Source organism: Xiphophorus hellerii, chromosome 5 (genome assembly GCF_003331165.1).
Source record: "Xiphophorus hellerii strain 12219 chromosome 5, Xiphophorus_hellerii-4.1, whole genome shotgun sequence".
NCBI lineage: Eukaryota > Metazoa > Chordata > Actinopteri > Cyprinodontiformes > Poeciliidae > Xiphophorus > Xiphophorus hellerii.
Genome location: NC_045676.1, coordinates 26,837,806 through 26,865,514, shown reverse-complemented (window position 1 = coordinate 26,865,514; position 27,709 = coordinate 26,837,806). Strand labels below are relative to the sequence as shown.

The 27,709-nt window shown below is 40.5% G+C and overlaps 1 protein-coding gene across 20 annotated transcripts in view; it reads right to left on the bottom strand.

The window, feature by feature from the left end:
* Positions 1-6,158: 6,158 nt before the first annotated feature.
* Positions 6,159-27,709, bottom strand: part of cacna1ab (calcium channel, voltage-dependent, P/Q type, alpha 1A subunit, b) — a 135,010-nt gene continuing 113,459 nt past the window's right edge. For 10 of the 20 annotated variants that reach the window (XM_032562978.1, XM_032562989.1, XM_032562986.1 and 7 more), the window contains 5 exons: positions 26,201-26,314; positions 23,587-23,622; positions 18,157-18,358; positions 16,736-16,992; positions 6,190-15,822 (listed from right to left, as the gene is read on the bottom strand). In XM_032562978.1, coding sequence (XP_032418869.1) covers positions 15,097-15,822; positions 16,736-16,992; positions 18,157-18,358; positions 23,587-23,622; positions 26,201-26,314 — 1,335 coding nt within the window. In that variant the 3' untranslated portion in view covers positions 6,190-15,096. Of the gene's footprint in view, positions 15,823-16,735; positions 16,993-18,156; positions 18,359-23,586; positions 23,623-26,200; positions 26,315-27,709 lie in introns of all 20 variants that reach the window. The other 10 variants (XM_032562988.1, XM_032562993.1, XM_032562994.1 and 7 more) reach the window with 7 other exon arrangements.

The following is a 27,709-nucleotide window of genomic DNA, read 5'->3' as shown; positions in this document are numbered from 1 at the left end:
ACATGTGCTGCCAAAGAAAACATTCATGCACACAAGGTGATGCAACATTAGCAAACTCATAATGTAAGAAGTGTCTCAGGACATTGGAGACGTTTTAAGCGAACAATCTGTTTGTACAGATGCAGTAAAAAAAAAAAAAGATTTCCTCTAGAGAGACAAAAACATCTGACTGACCTCTGTAGGCTTTTCATTCATAATGTGGAGTTATAATGTACAATATAATAACTGATTGTTGCACAAACATATTCAAAATTTAAGGTTCTAATAGAAATTCACAATGCACATTTTCCTATCCTTTTTGTTCATTTCAAATTTTCTGGATTATTATAAAAAAATATATATATATAGGGGGAAAAAACAACCCTCCAACATCCCCCCTGCATAGGAAAAATATTCTTCTCCTAAATTCTTGTTGCGTTTTCAACAGAGATGTTTCCAGCAACAAATTCCCTGCCCAGATCCTGCAAAAGGAGAGGCTGGGGGGAGGGCGGCATGATTAAGATGCAAGAGAGCAGAGGCCAGACAGTCGCAGTGACGTGGAGCCCTGACAGCTTCGGAGCTAAAAAAAGAACAGGACCGGAAATGTCACAGGATGCGTGCATTCATCCATCCATCCACCGCCGTGGTCCTGCCTGCGATGGAGGCAGATGAACAGAGTGACGAACAGAGGAGCCGGGTGCAGATGTGCGTAGGTGCAGACACATTTTATCGCTGCATTAGATCGGCAATCTTATGCAACAAAACCCCTTTTTTTTTTTTATTTGAAAGAGGCGTTAAAATGTAAACAAATGATGCATATTAAAAGGCAGCACAAAGGAGCACAAGCCATGAGGTCACAACATATCCTACCATGGTTATTTGTTCAGAATCAAATTATTTATGAGGTGGTCTTAAAATTGTGTCTGTTGTGGCAACTGTATAAAAATGACTGGATAGCTAGAGTAACGTTGTAGAAGAGTTATCCTTAGAGACGAAGTTGCTCAAAGTGAATCCATTTGAATTTCCTGGCTGTTTTTTTATTTTTTAATAAACATTAAAAGTAGCTCTCTATTCCTCTGGGTCTCAAATTCTGTTAGAATAAAACCAAATGATTTTCAGTTCAAATACATGGGAACCACCAATAAAATCAAGAATCGTATTTCATGTCAATCAACTGATGTATGTCTGCTACCAATGATCTAAAATGAAACAAAATACCACAAAAAGAACATTTAAAAACATTAATCTACGCTAATTAAAAAGTTAAGCGCTATCCTGAGCTATTGAAGGTTGAGGCTAAATTAAGGGTTTTATTGGGTGAATTTTGATTCCTACTAGAGATGCACGACCCCGTATTAATATCTGTATCGGTCCCAATATTGAAAAAAATCCTAAATCAGGAATTGGTAACAATGAGCCCAATCTATTCAGTCTACTTCTAAACTCATAATTGCACTTTCTGAACCATTTGAAAGTTTTTTTTTTTACATGTTTTACCAAGGTAGCCAACTTGTTGTTTTGGTCAGTTTCAGCTCATTACTTATTTTACATTGACTGTTATGCTCCTATTTGCACTGACTGAACTAATTAAAGTTGTGTTGTTTTTATGTGCTTGACCAAGCTGGTGAAGATACTGATGTATTTAAGTGTGCTGTACTGCTGCAGAGTTAGCAAGCAAATATGTAATTCAGCAACTTTTCCAACATAGCTGACTGGGCACCGAGTCATCGCTCCACATCTTACTGAGGTGAAAAGAAGGTGATAAAAACACCGTAAATCTTCACCAGTGCAGACAGAGCGTCTGCATAGTGCAGCATGAGATCAAGTGTTTTTACTGCGTCGCTGCTGCAACGTTTCAGTAGCGTTGTGAAATTTTTGTAGCAATGCCTACGTACAGTATATATCGCATCTCTTAAAAATTCATATACGCTAACGAAGCTCGGCTAGCTAGGTTTATGTCTTCACCTTTTAGTGTTTAAATCAACTTGCGTTCAGTTTGCATGAACGTTACCTTATTAACATCACTGAGTTAAAAATGTCAGTTTTTCTGACAAAGAAAACGTAAATCTAAAAGACTTTTCGTGAATGGCCTTGACCTTATTGTGAGATTCAATGATCATGAAGTTGTATCGTTGACTTGTGTGTTTATCTGGGGAAGGAGAGGAAGTTGCCAGCATTGTTGTTTGGAGATAATACGTGAGGATGGTGTTTGTGAATCATTTCATGTTTTCTTTTGGTAGAAGGAAAACATCGTGTACTTTCTACCCAATGTAAACGGTAGAACGTAAACGATGATGCTGATGTCCACGTGGGAGTGTATTTGACTGCGTGCGGCCGCTGCGGAGCTGGCAGACAGGAAGTGATGCACTGATGCCGAGAGGCGGCTGAAAATGTAGGGGGATACTATTTTAGGACCAAGCTGCAGAAGGACGGGGCTCATGAAACATCTGATTGGGTGTGTGGGTGTGTGTGTGTGTGTGTGTGTGCATGCTGTCGTGGGCAGTCTAATGGCTCGAGGTAATGCTTTTAGTGACCTTCCAGCTCAGATAATTTTATCTTTTCAGCCAAATCAAATTGAACATGCTTGCGTGTTTTCGTGCTCTTAGTGTGGGTTGACTGTATGTTTGAGTGGGTGCGGAGCGGACAGGTCAGCGGCAGCAGAACAGGAGGAGGACATATTGATTCAGTAATTTATTAAAAGAATGGGGTTCGATGAATAAAGTAGGAATGGGGAGGGGATGCCACAGACGTGAGAGCCGGGGGGAACGTGTAGAAGGCTGCGCATGAATGTGCAGGTGAGACGCATCCATCCACAGACTGTTCTCAACAGTGACGTAGCGCAAAACAGGAGGCAGAGTCAATTTCTTTGCAAAATTATTTACATTTGCATCTTCTAAAACTTCTGTTACTTGCCTAAAACTCAACCAACCAGATGAGCAGCCCTTAAAATAATGATATTCACCATTTCATGTGGCTTGTTTTACAGTTAAAGGGGCAGAATTATGTTAAATTGACATTACATGAGCTTTACTTAACGTAATGTTTTTCCCTCATCAGAAACATTCCCGGAGTGTTGCTTTGCTTCTTTCATGCATGCTTGAGAAATCTTTTAGTCTCCCGTTTTTCAGCTGTGCAAAGCGCCTGCGTGGAGCTAGCCCCGCCTTCAATGATGAAGCTGCAGTTTCCGAGCTTCCGCCTCACAGAGCACCACTCTCCACTCAGCTCCTTCAGACTAGCCAGCAGCAATTACCAAACACTTGGTGGAACTGCTGAGCTCATCATACAAACTAATTCTCAGTACAACGCTGCTAAAAACTTTGCTAAAGCGTTAGCAGGGGAGCCATGGAATGACTTCCTGAACGCAGAGTTTCAGAAAGAGGAGATTTTAATTTAGAAATTCGCATTTAACTGTTACATGCAATAAAATTAAGTTAGTCAAACTTACTTATTTACGTTTGTTTAACAAGACATCTAAATGAACTTAGTATATTTCCTTGGATAAAAACTTAATTCGACTGCATGTACCAAATTAACAGTTTTGTTTAAGTTCTCCATTGTTTCTTTTTTATTTTAGGGCGCCTTCAGGTTCAGATTCACTTTATTTTGGCAAATTAACAACACTACACAAAAGAAAACTAAACAAAATACTACTTTACAACCAACAATTTACCAAAAATGAAACAGGCTGAAGCCAAAGGTTATGCTTGCCTATCCTATTTAACAGCCTACAGCTTCTCCATTTAAATTCAAACATGAGTTCAAACGGCGTCCTGATGTCTGTAAAATAACTACAGATACTTTACTATACTTAAATACTCCCATCTAAAAAAACACGTGGAGAAAAGTAACATTTCCAGCTGCTTCCATTCTCTGATTCTGTGTTTTACGCAACCACTGAAGGACCAAACGTAGTACTGATGTTGCTTAAAGCTACAAATGGCGGCGGACGCAGACACAGCGGCTTTCAGCTCTCTTGGCAACCGGAAAAGTTGCGCATACGAACGGGCAGATTTTCTGAAAATGTGCTGGAACTTTGGCAGCTTAATTTTAATTTATCAGTTATTTTTTAAAATCATTTTCTTTTTTTTTTTTACCCCTCCAGGGGGTCTTTTGTGGGCTCTAGTGTCCCTTATATGACAGTAGGCTGACAGGAAACGGGGAAGGAGAGGGGGGAAGACATGCGGCAAATGTCGTCGGGTCCGGGAGTCGAACCCGCGACGGCCGCATCGAGGACTCAAGGCCTCCAAATATGGGTCGTGCTAACCGCTACGCCACCACGGCACGCCCTAAAATCATTTTCTTTTATATACTTAGCCATTAATTATTCATTTGTCAATTTCCATGGCGGCGTTGCAGGGACGCAACAGCTTTCAACCCTCTTAACAGCCGGACAAGTTAAACATAATTGTGGAGCAGTTTTGCTGGAGACGGGACACTGATGTCATGTTGATGTGACGAGTGGCTTCCACCGGACTCGTTTCATCCGCAGGTGATGTCGGGACCACCAGGATCCACGTGGATTATGGTCGGACTCGGAGAGAATCGTCGGTGTTTTGAGCAACATTAATAGAAGCGATGAGGCTGGGGAGTTCTGCAGAGGAGGACGCTCATGAACCATCTTTCCAGAACCTGCTCCTGCTGCTCCGACTCGTCACAAACGCCGGATCCGCCATCAACAGGCTGAAGAGCAGCTCCTTGAAATCTCCAGCTCTCGATCGTCCTGCCCACTATAGACACTATTTCCCCCCAGATCACACAAGTCTTATATGTTTAGACTGTTTGTTTATAAATGTCATAAGAACAGCTGTACTACTAATTTTGTTGTACAGTTCACTCTACAGTAACAATAAATCAAATCAAAATCAAATAAATTAAAATAATACTGACGGCTAAGAGGTGAAGCAGAATTTATACTTACCTCCGCTCTGGCAGAATTCAGGTGTTTGGATTGGAGTTTTTTCCTCATCTTTAATTTGCAGAAGGCTGGGTTCATCACATGCGCTTTTTAATTCCCCCGGTAGGGTGCCGGTTCATTAGATCTTCAAGCTCCTGCTCTCATGCAACACTTCTTTCTCCTCAAAGAACAAATTGCCATATAAATCTCCACCTTTTGAGCTCGTATTTAAGGTGGAGCTATCACTACTTTTTTCTCGACTTGACTGCATCATACAGTTGGTATGATACAATAAAATATTTGCTACTTTTTGGTTTCTTTCTTTTATCCATTTCTACATTCTTTAACTTTGGGTATAGAGATGAAAACAACTACACTATAACTAACATGGCTGAGCATAGTTGAAAAGGAGAAAGTGTACAAATGCTCAAATATGCATCTTTAAGTTTATTGTCCAGTCCAAATCATTTAGAATGCCCTCTAAATGTTTAGCAGCGGCTAAAATTAGCTCATGACATTATGAAAAACATAATTTCCTCATAATGAACAATAATACCAGCTGTTCAAGTCTTGTAGGAACCTGTGAAGACTGCCGGCAACACCACAAAAATGCTGTCATGTCCGATGCTAAACGTGTAAAGAGTGTTCAGGGGTTGGACAAAAGAAGCAGACTGAAGGGTGGGTATAATGCATTCTCTCTGGTTTATTCTGGTTCGTTAGGAAGAATTCAGTTTTAAATTACAAAATGCACTTTTAGAAACAGCAGGATAGAGAAAGAAACCGAGGAAGAGAAAGAGATGGTCAGAGAAAGGGAGAAAAAGAAGGGACTTCATAGCCAGAATAAATGGGAATTAACATCACCAGATTCAGGTTCAGGCAACTCTTTACTCTCAAAGGGAATTGTTTTTCATCAAAGAAAAGCTATGTATGCATTGCTCCGCTATTTAAAATCCTCTGTTTCTTTTTTTTCCCACCCCCCTCCTAAGGTTAGTTAAAGTCTTATCTAACTTTGCTGCCCCCACGGTTTGCCCCCCCCTCCCCCTCCCAGTGAAAGAACTGGCAAATATAACAAACAAACATTCTTTGATTTCATCACCAAAATCATTTCCATTTTTTGTCATTGTTTTTTTTTTTTTAATTATATATTTTTGTTCTTTTTTTTTTTTGCAAAGATTTTTCACATTTTTTGTTTTTAAAAATAGAAGAAAAAGAAACACATTGCTCTTAGAAACATCTATCTCTATATATATATATATATATATAATTTTTTTTTTACATATATATCCTTTTTTCTTTATATTTAATTTCTTTTTTTCTTTTTTTAAGTTCCTGAAGTTGATTTGTTAATCCCACATAGTGGCATGCACATTGCACATGCAAATCTGTAATTAAATACTTCTTTTTTATCTTAAATTGCCATGTATGCTCGGATATTTCTTTCCCCACCACGTCCCCCCTAACTTGCTGAATGAATCCTGTATGGTTTTTCTAGTGTGGCACTGGTTCGGTTTCTACTGGCCCGAGTGTTGGATGGTATGCTTTAAAATGAGATGGATGCTTGGCAGTTGCTTCAGGGAGTTCCTCCTGCCGCGTCTCTGCACAAGAAACACTACTTTGTTCTCGCGTCCTTTGACATGTTTGACCATTTGTAGGAAACTGTTCACCTGAAACCTGTGTTTATTCAATTCTCTCTCAAAATTTGTGTGTTTTGAACAATTTCCTCTGGAAGATTTTCACTTTTTTTTTTTTTTTCTAGCTTAGCATCATTTTTGGTGGATTTTGGCTATCAAACTATTTTCTTTTAAAAGTTTATTCCTCAGTTTACCTAAAAATATTGGAAGACAAAACATGCCAAGTCTGATAGTATCACGAACGGGAAAACGAATAAACATGATCTGTTGTTCAAAACATTTGGCACTTTCCAGTATTTTCTTTCTTTTTTTTAAAAATAGATCTGCCTGCGGCGTCTCTGAGAATGAAGTGCCGAGGACAAAATCCCTCGAAGCAACTAGTCTCAGCTGAGCTCGTGGAAACAAACGGAGAAGACGAGATTAAGGATGAAAGACGTAGAGAGAGAAATGGAAATGGAGAGGGGGCTCTTCAGAGAGGCGGAGGCGACAGGAAGAGACACTGTGAACGTCCGTGCAAGGTTTATGCAGCCAAACTTGTTGCTTCAGAGATCAGATTAGAAGTATTAACCTTCAGGCCTTGTACACATGTAGCTGGATCTCTATTAAAAATAGCATATCTCATGTTGTTCAAAAAAAATATCGTACACACGGGATCCGTTTCAGAAAAGTTTTCAGCCACACAAACGAGCTCAGATCCAAACGTGAGCGTTGTTTTAACATGCCAAACACATAGGGGGCAGTGTAGCGCAAAGCTAAAACCTACATCAGCCAATCAGATTGCTTCAAAACAACCTGTTGGGAATTAAACATGGCGGCAGGAAGTTGGACGGATGTGCACGTTGAACTACTTTTAAATAGCGTATTAGAATATAAAGACAAGAAAACACAAGACGAAACACAAATAGGAAGTTTTCTCAAATCTCCATTTTGGAGTTTTTATAAATAATTTTTGATATTAGATTTTTTGTATGGAAGAAAGGCCAGTTTGCATAAAGATGTATTCATTTTCCTACATTTCCAGCTACGTCTGGGCTAGGGCTTTATTTCAAATAAGTGCAAGGCAGTTTGCAAAAAATCAATAAACGATATAGATGCCTGCTACATGTAGCTGAAGAAATTTTCAAAACCAAAAAATAATTAAAATGGTTTTTTTTATATAGAAAAATTTCTGAATCCTAGAGCCCCCAAAATGCAGGTAAATAAACCAATTCCCACATTTATCAGCTCTAAAGCATTTTTTGGCTCCATAAAGTGCAAGAAACACACAGTCATGTTTCAGACAGACAAAACCCTCACAGAGAAATCACACCCACGCAGACAGGCATTAACTCACTCAGTCTTCTATGTCTCACTGACGATGACAGAATTAAAAAAAAAAAAAATAACATAAAAGCTTACTCCTGCTACCTAGTGTTCACAAATGGTATAACATGAAGAACGTGTAAGGAGTGGGAATGAGGAAAATAAATGAGACAGCAGAACAGAATTACTGATGATGAACACAGTGGAGTTTTTTCAGAAACTTTATGGAATATCTACACATAAATTACAGAGCCAAAATGTACATCTGATGACATGAGACATGGTGAGAGGATGAGTAAGACACATCACAAGATTATCAACCAACTCCCCCCACAGTTCAATCTTTCACACATACACCAACACACACACACATTTCAATGGGACTTTCCATTGACTTCCATTCGTTTCTACAGCGTAAACCTTACCCTTATCCTAACCATTACATATCTAACCCAATCCAAAACTCAATTCACACCGTAGACCTAAATCTGACCCCACAAGGGGAAACAGCGTTTCCCCTTCTGGGTCCTCACAACGTAGCATGTGTCAGGAAAATGGTCCCCACAAGGTATTACAAACAAACGCGCGCGCGCACACACACACACACACACACATTTCTTACCCATCCAGTGTGGGAATGAGTAAGGGTGAGAAACAGAGGAGATGATGATGCAGTGATGAGCACGAGTGGAGAGAGTCATCATGTTCTGTACAGTGTAAGGCACTGAGGGTTACCTTCTGCAGCTGATGGCGTGACGACACACTTAGACACGCATGATAATGAACGGATTGGCACACATCACTCACACAATAAGGGCTGAAACATCTAATCAATTAGGCCATTAATCAAATAAATTAAAAAGTTAAACAGCTGATACATTTCCCTGGTTAGGGGTGAAAAATTGCTTGCATTCTAAATTGTATCATTACAGGTTAAGTTAAAATTTTGTATTCGTGGGGGAAGAATTTGTGTGTATTTTCAATGTTAAAGTATGCTTTATAAACTTTTGGTTACATTTTAACGCAAGCTGTAACAGGAAAAAAAGTGTAGTTCAGGCTATAGAAAAAAATCCCCAAATTTTAGCTGCTGTGAGAATTCAGCTTAAAACTAAGATTTTTTTTCATTATTTGTGAAAAAAAACATGGTTGTATTCATATTTAATTAAAAAAATTTAAAAACAACCCATAACAAACGCATTCAATCCAGGGCACAGCTAAAGCCGTGCTACGCTATAGAAAATCCCCTCCAAAAATGTTAGCTTAGCATTGGTGAATCGGATCAGATCTGCTGTGAATATCTAGCTTAAAATGAACACTTCTTTCATTATTTCTGAAAAAAGTGTATTGGCATTTAATTTGAGTTGGCAACTCGTTAAAAAAAACAAACAATGTGATACAAATGCGGTACAGTTGTATTTAAAACCCTGGGCACAGTTAAAGCAGTGGAAAGCTGCTTTAGCTGTTTAGCTAAAGCACCAATGTTAGCTTAGCTTTGGTGAATCAGATCAGATCTGCTGTGAATATTTAATTCAAAACTAAAGTCTTTTCGTTATTTCTGAAACATTTATGTATTGGCATTTAGTTAAAAAATAAAAAACATCCTAATATAAGTGCGGTACATTCAACCTGGGGCTCATCCAGAAGCAGTGCTAAGCTAATGAAACTGCTGCTCATCTCATCAGCAGTTCTGGAACCTGTGTGATTTTGGTCGTACTTGTACACAACTCTTTCCCGTCAAGCGCATTTTATACCAATCACACGTTAATTCTTTAGGGACGTTTCACACCCACTTTGTCTGTCTAGGATATATATTTATTTTTCTAGAAGAAAATGTAAGAAAATTGGCTTAAAAGACTAATTTCAGCCAGTAATGGCTTGAGTTTCTATTTTAAAGTTTAATGGTGACAGTGAGAAGAAAGAGAAAGACTCCCATCAAATCCTTCAATATCGGTGTATTATCAGCGCAAGGTGGGTTTCTACATCATTCTATATATCTAGTCCATATTAAAGCTTGTTTTGTTTCCCCCAAAAAGGATCTCAGATTTTTTTTTTTACTTCGTTTTTTCAATGTCTGCGTTAGTGTGAACAGAGAATGTAACTTGATTAAACAGTTTCAGCCTTAGTAAACGTGACCATAGTGAACACGTTGACTCACACACACACACACACACCCCCACACACGCCCACACACACACACAGTCACAGAGTAAAACGTCTCCCTGTCACAGCCGTAGCCCCGCCCCTCTCAATGTAGGAGTAGATGAGGATCAGGTGATGGTGGAAAAATGGCGACTTGAGCGTGAGCTTGGAAAGTGGTCTGGTGCCATTGTGAAATTGTGTATCAACATCACTGAAAGTTCTGCTGCCGCTCCCACCCGAAGCAGTTCCCCTCCAACATCAGCCACTCGTCTTGTTTTGGCCCCCGCTCCAATGTCCCGCCTCCTTACCCACGTACGCATGCACACACATATGGTGCTGTACAAAGGGGACACGTCAGCGTGGCTTTAGCTACATAAGAACAACTTTTGGCAGCACTACTGTACATTAATCCCCACTATGTAGTGTAGTTTTTTATTTTTATTTTTAAAAGAGAGCCCTTTTTGTGTTTTTGTCAACACGTTACCTTACAAATGACCCACTGACACAATTTCACAGCCGACTGAGCGGATGGGTGGTACGCTTGTTAATTTTGCCTTCATCCCATGGGGAAGAAGAAATGAAAAGAGAAAGATTACTCAGATATTAACAATAAAGAGTGACAGAAAGCAGACATAAAGACAGGCGATGACTGAGGAAAAACCAACAACCTTGCATTCCCCTCTAAACTGTGTTTCATAAAGCAACTAGATACTAAAAAAACAAAAAACAGACAAAACAAACTAGATGTTTGCCTTTTTCCAAACTAATGGGATAATAAGTGTTTTGGAAAAAGCTCACGCACACAACATGCTTTCACACAAGGGCAATGTTGTGTGTCTGCCTTTTGGGATCCGCTGTTACAATTACGGACGAGCAAGTGGAGTCAAAATGAAAGTTGCGTCGTTTCGGCGGCGTTTCTGCAGGCTTTAGATGGAAATGTAAGAGCTTGAAGTGTGTTACGATGTACTTGTGGTGAAAGGAGAGGGGTGAGATCAACAACAAGATACCGTGCCAAGTAAAAACCATACAATAACTCAAACCGGGAGCTGCCTGTTCTGTAGCAATTTCTTCCCTACGTGGTCTAACTAGCTACCTAGCTCTAGAGGGACCTGAGAAGTAAGCAAACGGCTTCGCACCTCTGTAAACCTCTAAGTACATCATCAGGAAACTGTACGCAGGACAACTACGGGACGGACATAAACTGGAGCCATGCCGAAGCCAAAAGGGGCTAGCCAGCTAGCGGGATCTGGATGGTCGTTGAGTCTTCAAAAGTCAAAAACCGCAAGGCTCAGATTGAAACTGTGAGGGTTTTCTTTTTCTTTTTCATTTTTTGGTAGCTGTTACAAAACTGAGTGCCTGAATGGGAGATATTAAATAGTTCAGCCCATTCTGAATGTGCATCTAGCCTAGTCTCTCGACTTGCTTCCTGACCGTGGCCCAGTCTCAAAATCGTCTCAAAATCGTCACACTCCCCGTTTTGAATGCTAGCATGGGAGCCGGTGAGATTTGATCTTAAGGCGTAGCGTGGTTGATCACGTCGACTGCACAAGGAGGGGGCGAGGGGTTACTGATGAGAGCAACTGTGACTGGGGAGGCAGGTGGGGCGGGGCTCATGGGGGGGTGATGAATGTGACTCAGATACAGAAGGCACTGTGGCTCTGTAGGGGGCTTTGGAGAACAATCCTCACCTGCTGCAACTTCTTGGATGGTGAGGACAGAAGGTTTCATGGTAAGCACCCCTTCGCTTCCACCGAACTGACAAAACATAAGCCCCGTCCCCAATCCGATTCACCATGCTATGCTTAAAAAAAAATCACGGCCACTGAGGCAAATAATCTCACGAAAGCAGAGAAATATGAATCAGGGAGAACGGATCCGCCACGGGAAAAAAAAACGTACATCTGCAACAGACGGTACGTGAAAAGTAAACCTCGCTGTGGATGCGACGTAGCGTGACGAGGCGAAAACGTGGTGTCTGTCTTTACGTCATCTCTTGCGTGCTGATTCCTGTTTGATGGATTTGTTTTTGCAGCGCTGCAGGTTCCCCTCTGGAGATGTAAATAAGGGCTGCATAGAGTCAAAATGTGTCTGTGCTGCGGTTTGTCTCGGATTTCTGCAATTTGCGTGGAGAAAGTAGCATTAGTACGCAAAATAAATAAACATCTGCAATTCTATTTATACTTTGTGTTTTATCTATAACTACATCTAGAACAATACATCTATATTCATCTTCAGGTAATAAACTAAGTCTGTCTATGCTCTATTCTTTTAGTCTAGAATTATTGATCATTCAATAACTGTCATCCCTCATAACATAAGGGGTTAAAATACTATTCCAAGGTATTTCTCTTCTGTGGTGTAATGTTGGTCTTTAAAAAGCTAAATGAACAGATGTTAAAGCAAATGAATTGACAAAAAGCTAGATGAGAAAAAATAAGTTGGTTGCTAAAGCATTTTTTAAAAATGTTTTTTGTTTAGGCAGCGAAAGATTCCGACTTGCTACAAAGTCACTGAACTGGGCCGGGGTATCTTCACGGAAAGGGCCGAAGGAAGGGTAGGTGGGAAAATGGAATGACGAATGAAAAGATACGGCAGCTCTCAGGGCGTATCAGTGTTTCCTGACGAAGAATCGGATTTATGTTTATTACAACTTTTATAGAAAGTGGAAAGTCGACTGCAGGATGGTGAGAGATCAGGATGTGGCCAAAAAACCACCGCCCGGTGGAAGGGGAAAAATAGATGCAGATTACTGCCCTCTAGTGGCCAAAACACCGTCTCAAACACTGACTGATGCCAACCCTGTACCACCAATGCTGTGTTTTCAGTGCTGGCAACTAACCCCACAGTTAAACTACAGAGCTAAAACAAACAAAAAAGGATTTGAGATTCATAGATTTTTTTTTTTGGCAATAAGTCGGACGATGTCAACCTTAGAAGAAGAAGAAGAAGAAACATGTAAAATCAGCTTCCACATTCTCAATATGTTGTACTCCTTCTCTTTAAACATTACTGATCTTTGGGTTGGCTTGATGAGACCCTACGGGTCGCTGCAGGACAGGTACTGAGGCTCCTCTGACCTCTGACCTCCACTATCCTGGAGAGACAATGCATCTGCGCTTAGAGCTGTGTTACAACACGCAACTCTGCTGAGTAAACGTTTGTAAAACCATCATTTCCCAAAAAAACAAAAAAAAAATTGCACGAAGTTTATCGGGAACCCGGTAGGCATCACTAAGCACGGGATACCAACATAAGGGATGGGAAAAAAAAAAATAAAAACTAGATGAACACGGCATATCTGAACTCCAATCAACATGACAACAAGTCTACATCAACGGTTCTAACATTCAGTCAATCGTCACCAGTATCATCATTGTCACTCAATCGCATTGACATTAATGAAATTAAATCATTATTAATTTCTGTTATCATCAACAATAGCAACTTCAGAGTGGTAGAAGTTTCCTTCTGTCTGCTCTCTCTCTCTCTCAGTGTGTGTTTCTCAAAAGACAGGACATCTGAATGACCCTGTGAACGTTTTACTTTCTTTTGCTCGTCTGTTTGCCAGGCTGCTGAAGCCGAGTTTTCAACAAAAAACTGAGACAAGTGAAAAACCTGTCAATCTGTTAAAGTCTGTTTCAGGTAAAAAAAACAACAAAAAAAACAACAACAAAATCTTTTTAAAAATTACTCGACACTTGAGTCAGACAAAAAAAAGTGTGAGAGAGAGAGAGAGAGAGAGAGCCTGAAAAGATAACTTCTTTTGTGAACCTAAAAGTTAAAGTTTCCTATAAAGCCCCCCTGGTCCCACTCCCACCCACACCGCTTACATTTCCTCTCTAGTATGGATTATATCAATCATGCAGGTTTCCATCGATTTTTGAACTCTGAAAAAGAGCAAAGGAGGCTGAGCGAATGCAACAGAAGAACCAAGCTCCGAATGTCCGAAGAAGAACAAGAAGTAATCGACAGAAGAAATACTGAAGAAATTAGTCTGGTTTTTCTTTTTTTCTCCCCCATCCCTCCTTTCCTGTCTTCATGCCACCCGCCAACATCTGTGATGTCATTTCCTGTCAGGTCCCCGTTTCTCTGTATGCTGGGTTGATCAACAGATAAGGGAAAGGATTGACAGAGTGACCAGTCCCCTTCTCCAGTAACCTGGGCCCGTCCTCCCCGTGCGTCTTTTCCAGGAAGTGAAGCCTACGTTGGGCGTCACCGCTTTGCATCCGCCGCCGTCTGGACAGGAAGTGATGTCACAGCAGTTCCATCCCCCATCAAGTGAGTCCGTAACAGTAAACAGAGATGATAAAACTCATCGAATATCATCAGCCAGCGCTGTGATTGGCTGGGTTTTGCAGTATAGGCGGAGCTTCCTAGGTTCTGTCCCCTTGGACACAGAGAGAGAAAATAAAGATAAAGTAAAAGTACTCCCTTTATTTATTTTTTAAATTGTCACTGTCACGTAAAGTTTCACTGTCTTCTTCATTGTTCAAGTTTCATTTTCTGGAGGCATAGCTTGGCATGTAAGGGTTAGTGAGGGGGATCCTGGCTTTTTATTACATCATTTTTTTCCTATCTAAACGTGTCTGTTTTAGAGCAGAGTCTAAGCGGTGTTACTCCTCACTTCAGCTTATTTTCTGTTTTCTGAAGTAGTCCGGCCAGTGAGAGCTTGCGCACACCTAAGCAGTCAGGTGCCAGTCCGAGCAAAGTACCTGTTAGGCCTTGAAACGATCCCGTCACATTGTTTTAGAACCTCATGCCCTTCATTGGATCTCTGTTCGCTCGACTCTCTTTTCCCTTTTAGCCTAGACCTCGATGGTGTAGGCTGGTCGTGGGACCTGTAGTTCTGAGAGGCAGAGGTGAACCTGTGCCCTGGCCTTGCCTACGAAGTTCTCCGGACTTTCTCGAGATTAGCATAACCACGTGCTGCTTTGTCAAAGATCAGATTTTTCTGCAAAATGTGTAAAAGGCTCCTAGCAGCACCACTGCCCCTCTACCTCCACCCTTGCATCGTTTTTTTTTAGAGTCTAAAGGGGGAGCAGAGGGGCTCTCCAAAACTTTACCATCACATTGTTCAAAGTTTACATATGTGCCAGAGCACTGGAGGTGATGGTTCTTATCATCTTCTGCTGTCTGCATCTCATGCCGTCGCTAGCACCAGTCATCCTCGTCCGTCTCACTGTAAGGTTCATGCAGGCCCTTGCGGGGCCCTCTGGCATGGGGAGGCCTGTGGTGAGGGTGCGGTGCCCCTGGCGGTCCCCTCCTATGCGGGGAAGGTGAGGATGAACGGTAGCCATTAGGAACCCTACGTGGATGCGGGTGAGGGGCCGGCGGGGGCCCGTGACGAGCAGTCCTTGGTGAGCGTGGGTGTGGGTGAGGGTTTCCACCATGCGGATGAGGGTTGCCATGGGAGAGGCTCTGCTCGTAGGCGGGAGGCTCATGATGCCGCTCATACTCGTAATCCCTCTCGTAGAAGGGCCCGTCACCCTCCAGGCTGTCCCCCGGCGGGGGGCCGCTCCAGCGGTTCCGGTGCGGAGACCGAGGTGACCCGTGGAGCGGCGAGTGCGGCGACTGGTGCCGAGGCGAGCGCGGCGAGCCGTGCCTGGACGAGGAGCCGCCGTGGTGAGGGGAGGCGTGACGTGACGGGGTCCGGTGGTGGTAGCCCCGGTCGTGGTCCGGCGGAGAGAAGTGTCGAGGGGATGGGGAGCGCAATCGACCCGGGCCCGGGGGGCCGTAGAGGGGCTTTCGGACGGCGGGGGAGTAGGTGACGTGCGGGCGTGGGACGGCAGGAGTCTGTGGCAGCTGGCGGCGGCCTCTCCGTGGAGTGCTGGTCCCCGAGGTGGAGGGGACCGGGCTGCCACTTACCGAACTACTCCCCTACAGCAAAACAGTAAACAAGGAAAATCAAAACACACCACAGCAACAAGACCAGAATAGAACACAGCAATGGATACAGAGAGATAAAAAGAGATAGATTGGATTAGATTAAGATAGATAGAGTTTGATAAAACATCAATGAAGCAACAAATTGAAGGCAATAAACAACATCAGATTGCAGAAAAGAGGATGAAGAAATAAAGAGGAACAAAAAGAATTAAAAAAAACAAAAAAAGGAGGAGTGAACAATGCGGACCAAAAAACAGCTAACTCTGGTCCGCCTAAAAGTCTCCGTTCGGTTTAAATGAACTCTGGTGCGGTACGAATGCATATATGGATGCAAGTGGACCGGAGACCGCAGGAGCGGACTATTGTGCAAGGCATTCTGGGTAAATACAACATGAAGAAACGCACGTGTCTAACGCTAACAGGAGAAATAGCTTGTGGACTTTTCCCATAGAAAAAAGAGAAATCCTCCAACTGCTAAAATCTCTTGCCACTCAATTTTTGTTTATATTTCGTGAAGGAAAAAGTGTCTTCTTCAGAGGTTGTTGTGTCCTTCAGTGGTTCTTGGTGCAGCGCCATCACAGGTGAGGAGGTAAACAGGTTGCTCAAAGGCTTTGGTTTGTGAAAGCAAACACCACCACCAGGAATTGTAACAAGTGTGCCAATTTTGTATCTGAGTCTACGGGTTTACCAGATGAGAAAAATGGAAGCGCTAACAAACACCTATCATAAGACGAGGTTTGGTAAAACAATGAGGAAAATAGAAAACCTACTGTATATTAAATTGAACTCTGTCAGGTAAAAAAACAACAACAAGGTATTCTACATGCATGGGAATTTAGCAGACAAACTATTTGGGACTGTTTTTGGTAAGCTGCTGTTAAATCTTGGGGACTTCAGAGCTCACCTGTCGGTGACCTCTCCCGTCTGGCCCTTCGCTGGGGGACCGGGACCAGTGGCGGTCCTGGGGTTGTCTATGTGGGTAGTCATGGCGATCATAGCGCTCCTTGTCCATTGAGCTGTGATGGCGGTGATGGTGGTGGTGATGACGCCGGTCCTTGGTGCGCCCGCGGTCCCGCTCACGCTCCTTGGGAGGCAGGTCACCTGACTGTGTGGTGGTGCTGAGGTCTGTACCCAGACCTAGACATGAAATAGATAGGATACCTGTCAAAGTCAGACATGAAGGTTACAAAAGCTTTTAGTTCAGGCACCAGTCATAGAAGAAAGATTCTTGATGCTCTTACAGAAGATCATTGTTTCTGTTTCACAGAAGGAAGAGGGTAGACTTTAAAGCACAAGCACATAAAAATAACACTGAAAAAAATCCATGAGACGTAGGAAGTCGAGTGGATTTCAAAAAGAACTATTCCAGATTAATTTTGCAGGATCTAATTACCTCATATAAATACTGATGTGGCCTTTGTTCAAATACTGTCCAAAACCTTTTTCTTGCTGTGTTCCTTGGTCTTCTATGTTTTTGGTGTCAAGAAACTCTTTTGAGTAAAGAAACTCTGAATATAAAGGCAAACCACATAGTTTTGTTAGAGGTCCACTGTGAATGCAGCTTTCTGGCCCATCACAACTTTTGAAAAGTCTGACCTGCTGATTCTTAGTTTGACTGGTACAAATGATTTTGTTGCTAAATATAGCAACAAATTCACTAAACAAGCTAAATATAGCAAAAAAAAAGTCACTAAAAAAATGCTAAATGCTAAATATAGCAACCACGATGCTATATTTAGTCTGATTCCCAGACATTTGTGGAGTTAAATAAGATCTGTTTCTCTTGAAAGTTTCGTCCGATTCCCAATCTCCCAAAATTAAGGAAATCTGGTCCGATTTATCGGTGCACCCCAATGTAAAAACTTAAATCATGTGTAATTTTTTTTATAGTTCATAATTATATAAACTATATTACAGCCATGTAAAACTAATTTACATGGCTGTAAATTAATTTTACATGGGGACCGACATGAATTATGGGGACCGACTAATTCATGTCGGTCCCCATAAAATACATGGAAGTTGGTGATTGTGTTGCGACAAGACGTGGAAATGTTTGAAGTGTTTCGGTGCTCCTGTAGGAATTTTGTAACTGAAATTAAATATCATAGGAAATCCTGAAGTTACACATTTGCAACTTAAGGACAATAGCTGACATTCAACATGTTCAGAGTTCTGCTGCCTTGTCATTTTTCACTTTAAAAGGTGTTGCAAAAAAGATTAATATTCCATTTTCTACAGCTGTAAAACCCCCCACAGACACAGCATCACTTACTTAACGTTGGCTAATCCTTAAAATAAAAAATTAGCAGTCAACCGAGTCACCTGTGTCGGCGTCTGTGTATCTGGTCAGCGATCGCTGCGAAGTGCGATGACTTCGGTCCCTGTGCCTGCGCCCGCCGCCGTGTCTCCCCTCCTCGGACACCACCCTCTCCAGAGAGTAGTCGTCCAGCCTCACGCCGCGACCTGAGCGCCCGTGGACCAGACTGGAGGTGGAGCGACGCATCGGGCTGTTGTCGGTGATGGTCTTGAGTGACAAAAGAAGATGAGGGTCGGAGATTTTTGGAAAACGATGGCAGTGAGAGAAACACAAAGGAGAGAAAAGAGGTAAGCTAGTTATTACCTCCTGAAAGTTGGAGTTTATTCTCAGTTGTGAAAGTAAGGACTTGTTTATTTGGCTTTCCACGGAGATGAACGTGTTAAACATCTACTCATATAAATTCTATAGTCAGCAGCTGCAGTCTCGGTGTGCGTTGGTTACCTACAGCCGGATTTATTTTCTACACTCCTCAGCTTTTACCTAATGAGACGTTTCAAATGATAAATCTCCACTAACTCTTTTGCCGCAACACTTGCTCATTTACTCATGCCTGGAATCCGCACAGAAAACAAAATGTATGAGGGAAATCATCCCACATCTTCACAAAGCATGAAGGAATGAAGTGAACAGAGATATTCACCGACAGGCAGGACAGAAAGAGGCAGAGAACTAGCAAGAGGACGAGAAAAACCCCCCATGCCTCACATGCACATCGCAGAGGATTATTGCACTTCATGGCAGCCACGTCAAACTCGGCTAGCAAACAAAGAAAGCCATTCTCATCAGATAGACGTTCTCTTAGAAAAAGTGGTATCTTCAAAGGAAAATTACACTCTTTAAATTACTACAACTTTCCTTGACAATGAAATGTATTCAACACATTTCAGTCTTAATAGAAAACAAGTGTAAGTATTGCTTTTTATTTTTGCTTTAAGAGTAAGAGTCATAAGTGTGCTATCTTTTGTTACTTTGAAAATTTTGACATATTTGTGCAAATGTGTTTATTCCTGCAGTATTTCAAGTTCTGCAGTCAAATTTTCCTATTGGTTAGGACGCTACAGTTTGGTTGTCAGCTCCGCTTAGCTCCACACTTGGCCACGCCCCCACAGCCTTTTGGTCCCGACCACTTTGGCAGAATTTTTCTAAACATTTTTTGGGGTTGGGGTTATGCTTTCACAGGAACGTTTAGTTACACTTTAAGATAGAAAGTTACTTCGACACCAGACTCTGCGTCAATGTGTTTGAGTTTATAGTTATTCTCTTTTTTGTCTTCATGCACAACTTGGTGGGTTGCCGGTTCAAATCCTGCTCCATCTGTCTCAGTCATCATGTCTTTGGGCAAGACACTTCACCTCCCATAACAGCATAACAACACACAGAGTGTGTTTATGGTATTTTTCATGATTTCTCCAGACAAGCATTTGTAAGGTCAAACACTGATGTTGGACAAGAAGGCCATCCATCTATACCTTCATGGATCTTGTTTTGTGTCATTTCAGAGAAGGAGTGGGACATATTCAAGCTGTTCTGACAAAGTTGGGAACATGACATTGTCCGAAATGACGCTGAAGCATTAAGGGTTCTTGAATGGGTCGAAAAAACATCCACTCCAATCCACTAGAACTGATTTACACAAGTTCAAAGTGTCTGAAAATGTATTTACACTGTATGAACAACATCGTATTTTTACTTTTTGCTTTCAGATGAATAATAATAATAATAAAACTATTTAACCATTTCTTTAGTTGACTTCATTGAGAAAACTGAACTGTACTGTAATGAGTATAGTTTGCCAATAAATCACTACAAGGCTGAAGTTAAAGTTATTATTTAAATGTTATTTAAATGTCTTCTTTTTAGATGACATCTACCATCATGCACTTTGAGCAAAAGGTCTCAAAATGTTTGCGCTAAGATTTAAGCCAAGCATGACCAGGAAAGTGCAGAGTTGTGATCATTCGGCAGTTTTAAGCTTTTACAAACTTTTTCACAGCAAAGAAAGCAAAGTTACAGGAGACGGGTTTTGTAGACAGACAACATGCTAAGGAACAAACGTGAACAAAAGCTACTACAAAATATGGCATCATATTGAAGGAAGGGACTCTCCAGAAGCCGTCTACGTCCCTGTGTACATGCACACTTAAACAGCCGCGAGTACCATGGCAAGATGCGTCATACCTGCCTTTTCTGGCAGTTTTATTTCAGAATAAAAGCTTTTTGTTTTGAGATCGGTCTTGGCAACATTTCTGTTTGATTAAGAAAGACGGTTTTTCAACTATCTAATTTAATTGATCTAAAAAAAGAGGTTATATAATGTTTAGTAGTCCTATTTTTACTTCTGCATAGACAGATGTTTTTATAGCTCATAGGATTTCAAGGCAGACACGGGTTACCAGAACAATTTCTGCACCATTTAAATTTTTTTTTATATTAATCACATTTTAAATTTCCTTTATATGAAAACTTCGTATAAATACTGTATTGAAGGGAGAAAAAATAATTGTAAGCAGGATCTCATCCTCTTCATAGGACTGTCTCGGGAAAACAGAGTATCTTCAGTCAGAAGCTTCGTCAGATTCGCTGTAATACAGACTGCTACAGGAGATCTTTCCTGCCAACAGACATCGCTATCTACAATAACTCCTTGAAGACTGAATTAATGAGTTACAACATTTAATTTGCAAATTATCCCACTAATTTGTTGAGATGGCTTAAATGGAAAGCTCTTTCTCTGAGGTACTGCAAATGAAAAAAGGTGTCCCTCAAGGTTCTGTGCTGGGTCCATTACTACTCTTTATTTATTTACATATTATTTATTTAAATATTTATGCAGGTGACATTATTATATGCTGCTTTCAGTCTGTACAAGATGCATTTGATGAAATGCCACAACAACTTTCCCAGCTGCAACTTGCTGCGAATGTAGAGAAAATAAAATGTCTGTGTTTTCAAAATGTTAAATCTTGACGAGGGGTGGACAAGAAATAGCGTTCGTGACTCCTTTTAAATCTCTAGGACTTTTAATTGATGACTTTTAAAAGGACTGCATTCAGTAAATTGGAAAGGACTGAAAATCCTTTCAGGATTTGATTAGAGAACTACGTCCTGCTTTTGCTTTTGTGTGAAACAGAAATTAGCGGATTGAACTGATGCAGATTACATGAACGCTTCGCTCCATGGAAGATGGTGTACACCATGGCGCGTTGAGATTTATTACCATCTGCGGTCCTCTCACTATCCTACTCTAAAACTGACTGGACATCTTCATCAGTAAATGGTATGAGTTCATTTCTAAAACCAGTTCTCCTTTGTAACAGAGATCTTTGATCTCAATGGGTCTAACCTTGGCAGATAAAGGTTAAATGAAACAAAAATCATGCAACATCCCCTTTCATCGGCTCTGCAAGCTACAGCTTCAGTATGACCACAAAGTCTTGGCCAACAAGCTTCTCCCCCTTGGTCTCCTACTGCGCCCGTCTGCTGTGAAACTCATGCATGACCGACGACATGCCGGCACACCGCCAACATAGTCCATGCTTTAGTCGAACCAATCAGCAGAGATGCAACGCAATTGAACACACACCGCTGTATGCATAGCCCCATTCCACCCGTCACACACACAGACACACACACGCACGGAGGACATACAGTCAGATGCTGCGTGCGAGCAAAAACTCCCAGCGAAAGTCAGAAGTCAGCAAACAATGGCTGTGAGCGCAACACAAGCAAATATGGGAACGAGAGAAAGTAGGGCGAACAGAAAGAGAGACGGGGGAAGAGAGGGAGGGGAAAAATTAAATCAAACTAGATCTGAATAGTGTAGCAAAAAAAAAAAGTTCCAGTTTGATTGAAGAAACTTGGGAGTCCCAGGTGGGTGTGTCTCATATCAAGAACACCAAAAGATGCTGCCATTAGAAAACAGCCAAAAAAAAAAAAAAATCAAGCTAACTTTAAGTAAAAGAAATTTGAAGTTGTATTCTGTGCTTGTAGAGCAGATAGGTTTTAAGTTGAACTCTTTTGATAACAATTCTCTTTAGATGCCTTCCAAGAAGCATTAACAGCCTATTTAACAGTAACATGGCAATGTATTTAGATTATGTATTATTAATAATGCAGAGCATCAAAGTCTTCCCTCATTATCAACTTTTTGGGCTTTTGGAGGCTCAGGTTTTCTCTGTTTAATAAGCTACAATGTTTTATAGAAATTAATTCATGAGTCAATCCAGCGAACAACTAGTAGTAAGAACTGATTTTAAAAGTGAATGAACTTAACGAGGCTTGAAAAATGTGCTCGTATATCAAGCTAATATCTTAGAAAACTAACTTCAAAAGATAAGGAAGAGAAGCCTTAAAATAAATCCACAAGACGCCAAAACCTTCAGTCTACTTACTTAGAGAGAAAATAAATTTTAAAAAAATTATTGTTTTTAGCTATAGTTGTTATGGTCTTGTTACCGTTTTCAAAGTTCTAAAGATAATCAAACCTACAGGATTACATGTTCTGTCGTCTTGACATTTAGCGTGGCATTTACAGCGATTGTGGAAAAAAGAGTCACTTTTTTTAAAACGATTATTCAAAAAAAAAAAATAAATAAAATTTGATTATGCAACAGCAACATTGTAAGGCTTGTTGGTATAGAGCACAGGTGTTCACAACTAAATAATTAGTTAATAAAGTACTTAACAAGCTAAATATTTAGTTCGGAGGTGAATATTTAATTTGAGGATTTGAGGGTTGAGGACACAAATTTGGATTATTACTTAAATATTTAATTATTTTTCTTCATAAGCTAAGCATATAGTCTTGAAACTAAACATTTAGTTCTAAAACTAAAGATTTAGTCTTAACTAAATACTTAGCTTGCCAAGTAAACATTTCGTTTGGATCTAAAAATTTTGTTTGAGGCTAAATATTTAGCTTGTTAACTAAATATTTAGTTAGTAGGCTAAATATTTAGCCAGCTAATTGTACATGTAGTTTAAAACTGATATTTACAAATTAATGGTGAAAATCTAACTGCAAAAAATTAACCCGTTTTCTCACTCATTACAGGCTAAATAACTTAAACTATTGCTGCAAAGTTTTTTGACATGTGTAACTGCATAAACGACAGCCCACATGTTGGCTGCCAGCAGGAGTGGAATGTTTTTTATCATTTCTAAGCAACCACTGACATTATTATTCTACTGTACATATTAGGCACTTGTAATGTAATAATCTTTAAAGACAAAAGAAGTAAGAAAAATTGCTGTAACAGTGAGAGAAAGGCAAACTGACACCAAGTGAACTTTGGTTGAAGCAACCCGCCTGGCACTCAGAGGATTGAGATGATGAACCTTCAAATTACAATTTAAAATGAACCAAAAACAAAGAGACGGAGGAAAGCAGAAGGGGAAGACTGGAGTCAGACAGGGACGGAGAGAGAGGTACATACACTGAGGTTATTTCCACGGGGCCTGTGTCTCCTCCGCTGCAGAGCAGGCAAACACACAGATGATACGTAGAGAGGAGCAGTGAAGCACGCACACACACACACACACACACACACACACACACACACACACAAAGAACAGGCCAAATGCGGCACAGTCACCAGGGCCGAAAGAAGAAACAGAGGAGACAAAGAAAGAAAGAATGAACGAATTTAGAGAAGAAAGACAGAAAGAGTAGAGGGAGAGATGGGAGAGAATGGATAGATTTGATTATGTGGCAAGAAAATAAATAAAAAGAACACAGTTCAGGTTTGGGGGAAGAGGACGATCAGGAAACAGAAAAAAAAGAGAAAGAGAACCCAGTTAGTACACAGAGACCAGAGTGCAGACCGTGGACAGAGGAGTGTGTGCCGTCCAGGAGACGGCAGCTACCAGCGTCCACTCGCTCACACTCATGAACACACTTACCAAAAACACCACGAGCTCTCTGGAAGGCAGAGCAGCGTTAGACGACAGTAAGGCACAGAGTGTAGACACACACACACACACACACACACACACACACTCAAAAATCTTGTCATTCACTTTCAGGAGGTCCGTTTTAGGCATTGTGAAATCTGAATATCAGTTTTAAGTTAAATATGTCCTGCAGACAGACGAACTAAACTCTATTTGAAAACAAGCTGCAGATGTTTCTGTCTAATAACGCTAAAGATATTTTCTAACATTTTCTCCCATGTCCCCTGTGTCAGATGTTGTGTTGAAGCCGTCATCCACAGCCAGGGTTTATATTTTTCAACTATTTATTCTACTATTTAAAAAATAAAAAATAAATAAAAACTATATATATATACAGCATATATATATATAAAAAAAAATTCCCTTCTCACCCACCGCGGGTGGTATATATATATATATATATATATATATAAATAAGAAATAGTTCAGTAATAAAAATACTGGAGTGACAGCAACATGACTTCATGTAGTGGGATGTTGGAAGATGGCCGTGGTTCTTTTTCATGGACATGCATTGGCGTGTGTGTGTGTGTGTGTGTGTGTGTGTGTGTGTGTGACTGCAGCCAGAGGCTTCGAAACCCATGCAACCACACAAGGCAATAAATAATTAAGAAAAAAAAATATGTTTATGTCAAGGTGTGACTTTATTGACTCAAAGCAAGTTATATGAGTCAATATAACTTGCTATACTTTTCTGGATTTGTACAGATGGTGCATGGCTTATTGAAATTGGAAATACTTTTAATTTATGAAGTCTTTCATATGCACCCTGCATGTTTGTATGACTCATTTTTAGTGTATGAATGCTGTTGCTATAACTACTTATGTTTTCTAAACTTGACTGGCAAGTTTAGAAATATTTGAAAACAGACATTTTGTGACGTTTTTTCTTGTTGAGGTTTACCAATCAATCGGAAAGTCAGATAAGGAAAGTCAGCTGGGAATTATCAGGCTTCTTTCACATTTATTCTACATATTTTTCAGCATGAAGCAGCAAAATCTGTCAGTTTTGCATAAATTTGTCAACTTGTTCCTCACTAAATGATCAAGAAACACTAAATAACGGTGAATGAGCATGGAAAACGTTACCTCTGGTAACAGCTCACACAAGACGGACACACCAAGGATTTAATGGGAATGAACTAATAAATACAGAGAGGGAAGGAACATAATTAGGGCTGGGTGATCAATTAATTTTATCGATTAATTCAATTTTCTATGTCTGAAGATCTCCATTTAATTTCACCAACAAACTCCTTGGGTTTCCACAGTTCAGAGGAAAATTCACCATCTTTTGCTAGAAGAGTGTTTGTTACAGCTTCTGTTTATTGTGACTTTAAAGTCAGGCCATTTCACAAATATTTAAAATATGTTCAGTCATTTGTAATTTTTTCACCAAGGAAAAAAGTAAGAAAAAAAATGGTTTAAAATGGGAAATCAAATCTGGCACACATAACTGTGAGATTTTATTTTTAAGCGTTATCACCCAGCACTAAACCTTATATAATTTACGTAAGATGTACAAGTCATCAGTTTGGATGAACTTATTTAGTTATATCAAATAAGAAGTCAAACTGCCGACTGGGAATATTGTTTTTCTAGATATGCATCTCTATACATATTTAGGCTTTCTCGTCTTTAGACCCATTTAGAAAACAAAACGTGAAGTCAGGAGGTGATGAAGGACATGCAGGTCAACAAGGCAGCGGGAAATGAATGAAAAAGTCTTTCTCAAAAAAGTTGAGTCTACATGATCGAAAACATAATTTGCAAAAAAAAAGAGGCAAACTTCATAATCTAACCAATAATAATGACTGTTACAGGAATGACTAGGCATTCTGTAAAATATCAGAATGCTAAATATTTTGGGGCCGAGTATATTTCCGACTATTAAAATCATTCCACATAATAATGAAAACAACTCAATTCATCACAGAGTGCTGCTAATGGGTTTTTGTGCTACGGTCATTGTCAGGCTCGTCTCGCTCGGGACGAGAAGAAAGACTTTGACGATTCACTTCAAACCAATAACTGGCGCCGGCGACGGAAAGCAGGGATGGAGAGGTGTGACGGTGGAGGTGGGATGAACGTGCTCACTTGGTTGTCTGCCGAGAGGCGGGGCATGGAGAGCGTCCGCCCATGCCCGTCCACTGGGTGACAGGGCTCAGTGTCGGAGTACCCGTCCCGCCCCATCTCCCTCATCTCTACAGTCTGCAAAACACAATGAGAGGGGGGGGCGTGACCGCCGTCTGCTGAGCGACTGGACACTGACACGGTGTTTGGCTCGCTGACCAACCAAGGGAGGTGGAATGAACTCAAACTCAACAGGGAATTGATTTATTTTCAGAAAACGTTAATATTTCGACTCCATTTATGCAACGGGGAGTTGCATAAATTAGCTGTTGCAACCTGTTGCTGTGTAAAAGGAAAAAAAAAAGACTAAAGGATGACACGGTACAGCGCGTTGCCGAATAGCTGATTTCCCTTAAGCAATTCCACATTTTTTGACAAACTTTAATGTATTTTTATTGGGGGATTTTATCTGATAAACACGCAGGGGTTCGTAGTCATGACGTGGGAAGAAAACAACAAAGTCCAGACTCAAATCTTCTTCAATCTCTAACACAGGGTAGGAATCATTTTTATAAACGCTAGTTTAAAGGGGCAGGATTACATAAAATCGATCTTGAGCTTTACATCATGTTAGAATGTTATGCTTTCATTAAAAACAGACCTGGAGTGTTGCTTTGATTCATGCATGTTTGAGGAATCCTTTAATCTCCATGGCAACCGTTCAGCCGTGCTAAACGCCTGAGTGGACCTAGCTCCGCCTTCGAGACGCCTTCAAAAATGTCAACCAGCCACCTCGCCCCAAGAGAATCATGTTCTGGTCATACAGAGACGTCTTCTTCAATCGAGACACAAATGTGAAACTCAATAAATAAATACATTTGAAAATAAAATTAAAATATTAATATGCATATATTTTTTTTAGCAGCTAAAATATTTACTGGTGTGGTCTGGCCACCCCTTGAACATTTTCTGGGTGTGGACGGGACGTCATATGGTTTTCTTTGAGTAATATTGATAATCCTCCAAACACACCAGATTTGTAGAGAACACAACTAAGAGATGTCAGCAGGTTTTCCAACCCGAACTGCGGATCTCTGCAGTTACTCTACAATTAGCACGAGCTGTGTAACAACTTCTCTAGTTAATGGCCTCTTTACAAAGCCTTTTTCTGTCACATTGGCAAAAAAATGCTTGTTTACTAAAAATAATTTTTTAAAAATTTGTGATTTTGTTAGATATACAGTGTATATACGTATACATATTTTGTCATTAAATTGGACACTGCGCTGTTTTTTTTTATTCCTTGTTTTTTGTAAAATGTCAACATCCCACATAAGGAAACATATCCATTCTCTTATCCGCAAAAGTTTTATTTTAAAAAAAAATAAATTTTAAAACCTAAAAACAGTTTCATAAATTTGTTCCATACTCTTTCCATTTTCAGATGGTTCCCTTTCTAACATCTGTATGCAACCACTGTAAATATACCGATATTGAACGTAAACATCTGAACGCCACACTTTTCAGATTTTT